General features: G+C 43.5%; 1 protein-coding gene across 1 annotated transcript in view; it reads right to left on the reverse strand.

Moving 5' to 3' along the window:
• Window positions 1-5,253, reverse strand: part of LOC311122821 (uncharacterized protein) — a gene marked incomplete at both ends in the record, with an annotated part of 40,768 nt that extends 35,515 nt beyond the window's left edge. Inside the window, one exon of the mRNA XM_084197139.1 lies at window positions 5,007-5,253. Within this exon, the coding sequence (XP_084053265.1) occupies window positions 5,007-5,253 (247 nt within the window). The remainder of the gene's footprint in view (window positions 1-5,006) is intronic.
• Between the last annotated feature and the right edge of the window lie 4,687 nt (window positions 5,254-9,940).

The raw sequence follows: 9,940 nt of genomic DNA on the forward strand, positions 1-9,940 counted from the left end.
ATCATGGATTAAAATCCTGCAGCACACGCAAGGTCCCCCTGCTCAAGCCAGCGCATGTCCAGGCCCGTCTGAAGTTTGCCAATGACCATCTGGATGATCCAGAGGAGGAATGGGAGAAGGTCATGTGGTCTGATGAGACAAAAATATAGTTTTTTGGTCTAAACTCCGCTCACCGTGTTTGGAGGAAGAAGAAGGATGAGTACAACCCCAAGAACACCATCCCAACCGTGAAGCATGGAGGTGGAAACATCATTCTTTGGGGATGCTTTTCTGCAAAGGGGACAGGACGACTACACCGTATTGAGGGGAGGATGGATGGGGCCATGAATCGCGAGATCTTGGCCAACAACCTCCTTCCCTCAGTAAGAGCATTGAAGATGGGTCGTGGCTGGGTCTTCCAGCATGACAACGACCCGAAACACACAGCCAGGGCAACTAAGGAGTGGCTCCGTAAGAAGCATCTCAAGGTCCTGGAGTGGCCTAGCCAGTCTCCAGACCTGAACCGAATAGAAAATCTTTGGAGGGAGCTGAAAGTCCGTATTGCCCAGCGACAGCCCCGAAAACTGAAGGATCTGGAGAAGTTCTGTATGGAGGAGTGGGCCAAAATCCCTGCTGCAGTGTGTGCAAACCTGGTCAAGACCTACAGGAAACATATGATCTCTGTAATTGCAAACAAAGGTACCAAATATTAAGTTCTGCTTTTCTGATGTATCAAATCCTTATGTCATGCAATAAAATGCAAATTAATTACTTAAAAATCATACAATGTGATTTTCTGGATTTTTGTTTTAGATTCCGTCTCTCACAGTTAAAGTGTACCTATGATAAAAATTACAGAATTCTACATGCTTTGTAAGTAGGAAAACCTGCAAAATCAGCAGTGTATCAAATACTTGTTCTCCCCACTGTATGTATAGTACTTATATACACTACCGTTCAAAAGTTTGGGGTCACTTAGAAATGTCCTTGTTTTCGAAAGAAAAGCAATTTTTTTGTCCATTAAAATAACATCAAATTTATCAGAAATACAGTGTAGACATTGTTAATGTTGTAAATGGCTATTGTAGCTGGAAACGGCTGATTTTTTATGGAATATCTACATATGCGTACAGAGGCCCATTATCAGCAACCATCAGTCCGGTGTTCCAATGGCACGTTGTGTTTGCTAATCCAAGTTTATCATTTTAAAAGGCTAATTGATCATTAGAAAACCCTTTTGCAATTATGTTAGCACAGCTGAAAACTGTTGTGCTGATTAAAGAAGCAATAAAACTGGCCTTCTTGAGACTAGTTGAGTATATGGAGCATCAGCAATTGTGGGTTCGATTACAGGCTCAAAATGGCCAGAAACAAATAACTTTCTTCTGAAACTCGTCAGTCTATTCTTGTTCTGAGAAAGGAAGGCTATTCCATGCGAGAAATTGCCAAGAAACTGAAGATCTCGTAAAATGATATGTACTACTCCCTTCACAGAACAGCGCAAACTGGCTCTAACCAGAATAGAAAGAGGAGTGGGAGGCCCCGGTGCACAACTGAGCAAGAGGACAAATACATTACAGTGTCTAGTTTGAGAAACAGACGCCTCACAGGTCCTCAACTGGCAGCTTCATTAAACAGTACCCAGAAAACACCAGTCTCAACGTCAACTCTAGGCAGAGTTGCAAAGAAAAAGCCATATCTCAGACTGGCCAATAAAAAGAAAAGATTAAGATGGGCAAAAGAACACAGACACTGGACAGAGGAAGATTGGAATAAAGTGTTATGGACAGACGAATCGAAGTTTGAGGTGTTCGGATCACAAAGAAGAACATTTGTGAGACGCAGACCAAATGAAAAGATGCTGGAGGAGTGCTTGATGCCATCTGTCAAGAATGGTGGAGGCATTGTGATGGTCTGGGGGTGCTTTGGTGGTGGTAAAGTGGGAGATTTGTACAGGGTAAAGGGGATCTTGAAGAAGGAAGGCTATCACTCCATTTTGCAACGTCATGCCATGATTGGAGCCAATTTCCTCCTACAACAGGACAATGTCCCAAAGCACAGCTCCAAACTATGCAATAACTATTTAGGTAAGAAGCAGTCCACTGGTATTCTGTCTATAATGGAGTGGCCAGCACAGTCACCGGATCTCAACCCTATTGAGCTGTTGTGGGAGCAGCTTGACCGTATGGTACGTAAGAAGTTCCCATCAAGCCAATCCAACTTGTGGGAGGTGCTTCAGGAAGCATGGGGTGAAATCTCTTCAGATTACCTCAACAAATTGACAACTAGAATGCCAAAGGTCTGCAAGGCTGTAATAGCTGCAAATGGAGGATTCTTTGACGAAAACAAAGTTTGAAGGACACAATTATTATTTCAATTAAAAATCATTATTTCTAACCTTGTCAATGACTACATTTCCTATTCATTTTGCTATATTTCTTATTCAAACTCATTTCATGTATGTTTTCATGGAAAACAAGGACATTTCTAAGTGACCCCAAACATTTGAACGGTAGTGTATATGTATAGTTGGTATATATATATATATGTATAGTTTATATATATAAATATGTATAGTTGTTATATATAAATATGTATAGTTGGTATATATATGTATAGTTGTTATATGTATGTATAGTTGTTATATGTATGTATAGTTGTTATAAATATGTATAGTTGTTATATATATATATATACATAGTTGTTATATATATGTATAGTTGTTATACATATGTATAGTTGTTATATATAGAGTGAGAGAAAAAAGTATTTGATCCCCTGCTGATTTTGTACGTTTGCCCACTGACAAAGACATGATCAGTCTATAATTTTAATGGTAGGTTTATTTGAACAGTGAGAGACAGAATAACAACAAAAAAATCCAGAAAAACACATGTCAAAAATGTTATAAATTGATTTGCATTTTAATGAGGGAAATAAGTATTTGACCCCTCTCCAAAACCTGACTTAGTACTTGGTGGCAAAACCCTTGTTGGCAATCACAGAGGTCAGACGTTTCTTGTAGTTGGCCACCAGGTTTGCACACATCTCAGGAGGGATTTTGTTCCACTCCTCTTTGCAGATCTTCTCCAAGTCATTAAGGTTTCGAGGCTGACGTTTGGCAACTCGAACCTTCAGCTCCCTCCACACATTTTCTATGGGATTAAGGTCTGGAGACTGGCTAAGCCACTCCAGGACCTTAATGTGCTTCTTCTTGAGCCACTCCTTTGTTGCCTTGGCTGTGTGTTTTGGGTCATTGTCATTCTGGAATACCCATCCATGACCCATTTTCAATACCCTGGCTGAGGGAAGGAGGTTCTCACCCAAGAGTTGACGGTACATGGCCCCGTCCATCGTCCCTTTGATGCGGTGAAGTTGTCCTGTCCCCTTAGCAGAAAAACACCCCCAAAGCATAATGTTTCCACCTCCATGTTTGACGGTGGGGATGGTGTTCTTGGGGTCATAGGCAGCATTCCTCCTCCTCCAAACACGGCGAGTTGAGTTGATGCCAAAGAGCTCGATTTTGGTCTCATCTGACCACAACACTTTCACCCAGTTCTCCTCTGAATCATTCAGATGTTCATTGGCAAACTTCAGACGGGCCTGTATATGTGCTTTCTTGAGCAGGGGGACCTTGCGGGCGCTGCAGGATTTCAGTCCTTCACGGCGTAGTGTGTTACCAATTGTTTTCTTGGTGACTATGGTCCCAGCTGCCTTGAGATCATTGACAAGATCCTCCCGTGTAGTTCTGGGCTGATTCCTCACCATTCTCATGATCATTGCAACTCTTGCATGGAGCCCCAGGCCGAGGGAGATTGACAGTTATTTTGTGTTTCTTCCATTTGCCAATAATCGCACCAACTGTTGTCACCTTCTCACCAAGCTGCTTGGCGATGGTCTTGTAGCCCATTCCAGCCTTGTGTAGGTCTACAATCTTCTCCCTGAAATCCTTGGAGAGCTCTTTGGTCTTGGCCATGGTGGAGAGTTTGGAATCTGATTGATTGATTGCTTCTGTGGACAGGTGTCTTTTATACAGGTAACAAGCTGAGATTAGGAGCACTGCCTTTAAGAGTGTGCTCCTAATCTCAGCTCGTTACCTGTATAAAAGACACCTGGGAGCCAGAAATCTTTCTGATTGAGAGGGGGTCAAATACTTATTTCCCTCATTAAAATGCAAATCAATTTATAACATTTTTGACATGCGTTTTTCTGGATTTTTTTGTTGTTATTCTGTCTCTCACTGTTCAAATAAACCTACCATTAAAATTATAGACTGATCATTTCTTTGTCAGTGGGCAAACGTACAAAATCAGCAGGGGATCAAATACTTTTTTCCCTCACTGTATGTATATAGGGTATATATTTATTGATGTTAAATATATATATAGTTGTTATATCTATGTATAGTTGTTATATATGTATAGTTGTGAGGACAAACCCCTACACAATAACCAGTAAACAGTAGGTTTAATGGTAGTCATTGGGTCATAGATTGATGAGGTGACTGAAGACACTCACATAGCCCCTGTGTATCCCGGTTCACAGAGGCACTCTCCCTAAATATGATAACTAGTAAACCGTAAGGTGACTGAGGACACTAAAGGGTTAGGTCACCCCTGTATTAAAACAGGCGGCAGACACTCACGTAGCCCCTGTGTATCCCGGTTCACAGAGGCACTCTCCCTAAATATGATAACTAGTAAACCGTAAGGTGACTGAGGACACTAAAGGGTTAGGTCACCCCTGTATTAAAACAGGCGGCAGACACTCACGTAGCCCCTGTGTATCCCGGTGCACAGAGGCACTCTCCCTAAATATGATAACTAGTAAACCGTAAGGTGACTGAGGACACTAAAGGGTTAGGTCACCCCTGTATTAAAACAGGCGGCAGACACTCACGTAGCCCCTGTGTATCCCGGGTGCACAGAGGCACTCTCCCTAAATATGATAACTAGTAAACCGTAAGGTGACTGAGGACACTAAAGGGTTACGTCACCCCTGTATTAAAACAGGCGGCAGACACTCACGTAGCCCCTGTGTATCCCGGTGCACAGAGGCACTCTCCGGTCTCGTGATGGCAGGTGGCACCATTGAGACACTGGCACTCTAGCTGGCATCCCTTCCCATAGAGCCCCGCCTCGCATGTCTCCTCGCAACGCCACCCCTGGTACCCGTCCGTACACACACACGCCCCCGTGATGGGGTTACACTTGGCCCCGTTCTGGCACTGGCACCGGTTAGTGCAGTGGGGGCCCCAGAAGTCAGCCTGACAACCTGGAGAGGAAGAGAGAGAGGTACACAAACATTAAACATGACAAGCTGGAGAGAGAGAGAGAGAGAGAGAGAGAGAGAGAGAGAGAGAGAGAGAGAGAGAGAGAGAGAGAGAGAGAGAGAGAGAGAGAGAGATGTACACAAAACATTCAACATGACATCTCTGCATCCATGCTGACTGGCCAGCTACGCTTATCTGTAATGTTTCTATGTTTCTAAAGCGACTATGTTATTCTAATGTTCATACAGCACCCTGAAACAGACAGAGAGAACACACACAGACTTCTGCCTGGAGACCACAGATACACAATATGTTAAAGGTGGTGTCCAGTCAAATAGTCTGGATCCTGAGTTCTCCTTCAAATTCCATTCAGGAGCCTAGTAGGACCAAGTCAGATTAAATTAGCATCAGCTGAGTTTAATAAATGTGTTTCACTGCCTCTATGTTGATAAATCGTTTATCAGAAAATTCCTAGGCCAGAGAAACCCTATCCGCAAACATCAGGGAAATTGCCTTTAAAGGCAAGCGTAGTGTGATGTCATCACATTGGGGTTTGCTTGGGTCCCGGCCTGGTTTCTTCCTCGGTCGTTCTTAATGGATGCACAAACACCACCTGACAGTAACGACCCCAAACGCAGACCTACATTTGAATCCTGCTGGCAAAGGAACCAACTGAAGAAACTGATATCTGCATCCCAAATGGCACACTACTCTCTGTTTAGTGCACTACTTTTGAGCAGGGCCCTCTGGTCTAAAGTAGTGCACTATAAAGGGAATAGGGTGTTATTTGTGAAGCAACTCAACTGAAGATCAGAGGAGACCCTGGAAGCGGCTGTTGAACCAGACAGAGACAGTCAGAGAGACTTGTAAAGTTGTACAACTTTATTTCCCAGCAAGCGAGTGTCATGGGGGAGTCTACTGCTAGTGTTAAATGTTTCATGGATATTGAGCAGTGTGGTGGACAGAGCAGTGAGGAGACAGGACCATCAATTACTTTGTCTCTCTCTCGCTTCCCCCCCCCCTCTCTCTCTCTCTCTCTCTCTCTCTCTCTCTCTCTCTCTCTCTCTCTCTCTCTCTCTCTCTCTCTCTCTCTCTCTCTCTCTCTCTCTCTCTCTCTCTCTCTCTCTCTCTCTCTCTCTCTCTCTCATTTGGACCAAGTCAGTCTCTCTCCCTCTCTCTCTTATTTGGACCAAGTCAGTCTCTCTCGCTCTCTCTCTCTCCACCTCTGTAAAAGTCTTTATCATCACACCACTTGTAATATTCAACAGAGAAGGAGAAGAAGAAGAGAGAAGAGCTGAACTCAACAGACTAATTACAGGGACCAGGACAGGCAGCATACAGCCTCAAACCGCCTCAAACTTTCTCCATAGAAACTACTATAAAAAAGAGTTACTAAATCCCTAACCTCGTCCTCAGGCTCGTATTGCTGTTTGCATAGAGCCTGGTAACACTGTGCCACAAAGTGGAACTTGAAAGGGATGTGGTTAAAATGGAGGTCGGGTAGGTGGCGAGCCTGCTACAGCTGTATTAGATGGGATTTTGAAAAATAAATGTTCAATCACCTTGAACATATTATTTTTGGGAAGCCAAAATTGATTCTGAGTTCGGGCATATAAAGTTTATATGCGGAAACTATTTCTAAGATGCGTACTTTCCGATTTTCCGAACTCACTTCCTTGTTTAAATCACTTTGCTGCTCAGGCTTTGAAGTCCACAATGTAGAGGGGAGGTTCTGGGTTACGCTAGTTGGTGATGGACTGAAAAAAACATCATCCAATTTAAACCAGCGGCTGTTTTCGCCACTAGACTCCAGGTCAAGTCCCATTCTGAGCCGCTGTGAAAACAGACGTCTGGACAGAGAGAGAGAGACGGCTGGTGGGTGAGACTTCTAAATCCCTCTCTCCTTTTCTCCTACCACTCATTCCTCTTTTGTGTTACTACTAACTAACACAAAGGCCATCTTAACTTTTGAAGGCAACTCTTATGTATCACAGCAGGCTTATTATAATGTGAACATGTACAATAACACACATTACCATTCTGTCATTTATTACCAGCAACAATAGGCCATGAGTCCCCATGACAGGTAGTGTTGAAAGCATATGTTTGGCTACACTACAGGTACTTGTGACGATGGTTGGCAAATCGTATGCTATGACTAAAAACCTATTGAGAGAGAGAATGGTTCAGCATCGAGGAGGTCCAAGAAGAAAAGAACAGCAGGGATGAGTGTGGTCTGTAATTTACTTCATGTTTCAGGCTGGGCCACAGTGACCCGGGCAGGTCATTCAGCACAGACAACCAACCCACCACACATCCACACACATGCATATGTAGCAGATGGGGATCTGTAAAACTCACTCCTCAGCCTGAAGAGTCTCCACTTGTGCTGCTGAAAAGCTTTTCGGTGGCGCAACTGGGTAAGACGCTTCAGGAGGGGTGGTCACGTGTGTTTGCGAGGCAGAGGTCCTGGGTTCGAGCAACGTTATGAGCCGAATCAGGAGGAAGCTGCACTCACTAAGCTTGCAGCATGACATCCAGTCCTGAGATATCAGGAGGAAGCTGTACTCACTAAGCTAGCAGCATGACATCCAGTCCTGAGATATCAGGAGGAAGCGGTACTCACTAAGCTATTAGCATGGCATCCAGTCCTGAGATATCAGGAGGAAGCTGCACTCACTAAGCTAATAGCATGGCATCCAGTCCTGAGATATCAGGAGGAAGCTGCACTCACTAAGCTAGTAGCATGGCATCCAGTCCTGAGATATCAGGAGGAAGCTGTACTCACTAAGCTAGTAGCATGGCATCCAGTCCTGAGATATCAGGAGGAAGCTGCACTCACTAAGCTATTAGCATGGCATCCAGTCCTGAGATATCAGGAGGAAGCTGTACTCACTAAGCTAGCAGCATGACATCCAGTCCTGAGATATCAGGAGGAAGCTGTACTCACTAAGCTAGCAGCATGGCATCCAGTCCTGAGATATCAGGAGGAAGCGGTACTCACTAAGCTATTAGCATGACATCCAGTCCTGAGATATCAGGAGGAAGCTGCACTCACTAAGCTAGCAGCATGACATCCAGTCCTCTACACACAAGCACACCGTCTGAGTAACTCCTTCCCTTCCCACCCCAACCTCCATTCCTTTATCTGGTTTACTCATGCTTGCTAAAATGTGCAAATGTACAACATAAAACTCACTAACGGCATTTAACAGTAGTTAAAAAATCCACAAGCAACTCCTCTTCTCAAGACACGCATAAGAAATCCAGCTTCCATGGTGGGGAGAGAAAACCCTGTCCTCATTGGGAAAGACGATGAGGAACCCCTGCTGTGTGTGTGTGTATGTGAGGGGATGACATTTTATCTGGTGGAAGTACACTATAATACATGAAAACCTATAGTTCTATCCATACTACCCAACCAGGATTTAGTGTGAAAGGCAAAGCAGCCAGAGGGAGGGAGGGAGGGAGGGAGGGAGGGAGGGAGGGAGGGAAGGAAGGAAGGCTACTGATTTAAGGCATGGACAGATTACAGTACTGTGCAGATCCACGGAGCTTGAGCTGAGATATGGATGGAGAGAAAGATCAAGAGAGAGAGAGAGAGAGAGAGAGAGAGAGAGAGAGAGAGAGTTTTTGAGTTTTTATAAAACCTTTATTTTATACTCAAGTGTTAACATAAATAATGGCACACTGCCTTTTCAGAAATGAAAAAAAATGTAATTCCTAAATAAAATAAAATAAAATAAAAATACAAAAGAACATATACATTCAACTCATTTCATCAACAAAAAATAGTTTCCCCTCCTCCACAAAACAAACCGCTCTTTCGTAAGCCCACTTCTCCTCAAACAATGGGAGATCTTTTACAGCTGAGAAGAACTCAAAATCCACTTTTATTCTTGCTTTCACTAATCCTTTAAAAACACATCTTACATCCTGCCCATATCCCGTTTCTATCTTATGTTTCCTACTCAGAAAAATGGACATCTTAGCTTGTCCCAAAATAAAATTTAACAGTTGACATTTTCTTTTCTGATGCTTACTATATTGAAACCCCAAAATAAAAACAGTGTTATTGAAAATCTCCCCTACAGCTTTAAACAAAGACTCCAGCATTTCCAAGAGAGGTTTTATCCTCTCACACTCCATAAAACAATGAAAAATTGTTTCTCTTATATTACAAAAAGGGCATCCATCTCCAACATCTGAGTTAATAACAGATACAAAAGCATTAACTGCAATGATGCCATGCAAAACCCTCCATTGCATATCCCCAGTACCCTTTTGTAACGGTGGCTTGTACAGTGCTCTCCATGCTGGCTTTACCTTGTCATCAATGCCCAATTTTACCCTCCATGGAGTGTCTTTTCTATTTTTCAATTTATCTTTATTCAAAACCTTGACACACCCCCTGTATAAGTCTTTCCCATTCACCTCATCCAAACCAACCTCTTCCAACCCTCTCAAATCCAGTAATAGCGCCTTTCTTTCTGACTCTGGGATATTGGGTGTAATCCCTAGTCTTGGAAATGAGACGTTTTCATCTTGTACATTCTTCTTGTGACTATTAAGCATACCCCACTCTTCTGCTGACAGAGCCTTCCTGCAGCTTCCCAGCAGTTGTCCGACAATCCTTTCCGACCTCACCCCCAAATGTTCAGCCACCCTTCTTCCATCCATTAAGGCGGT

Source organism: Coregonus lavaretus (assembly GCF_964263955.1).
Source record: "Coregonus lavaretus genome assembly, contig: HAP1_SCAFFOLD_4603, whole genome shotgun sequence".
NCBI lineage: Eukaryota > Metazoa > Chordata > Actinopteri > Salmoniformes > Salmonidae > Coregonus > Coregonus lavaretus.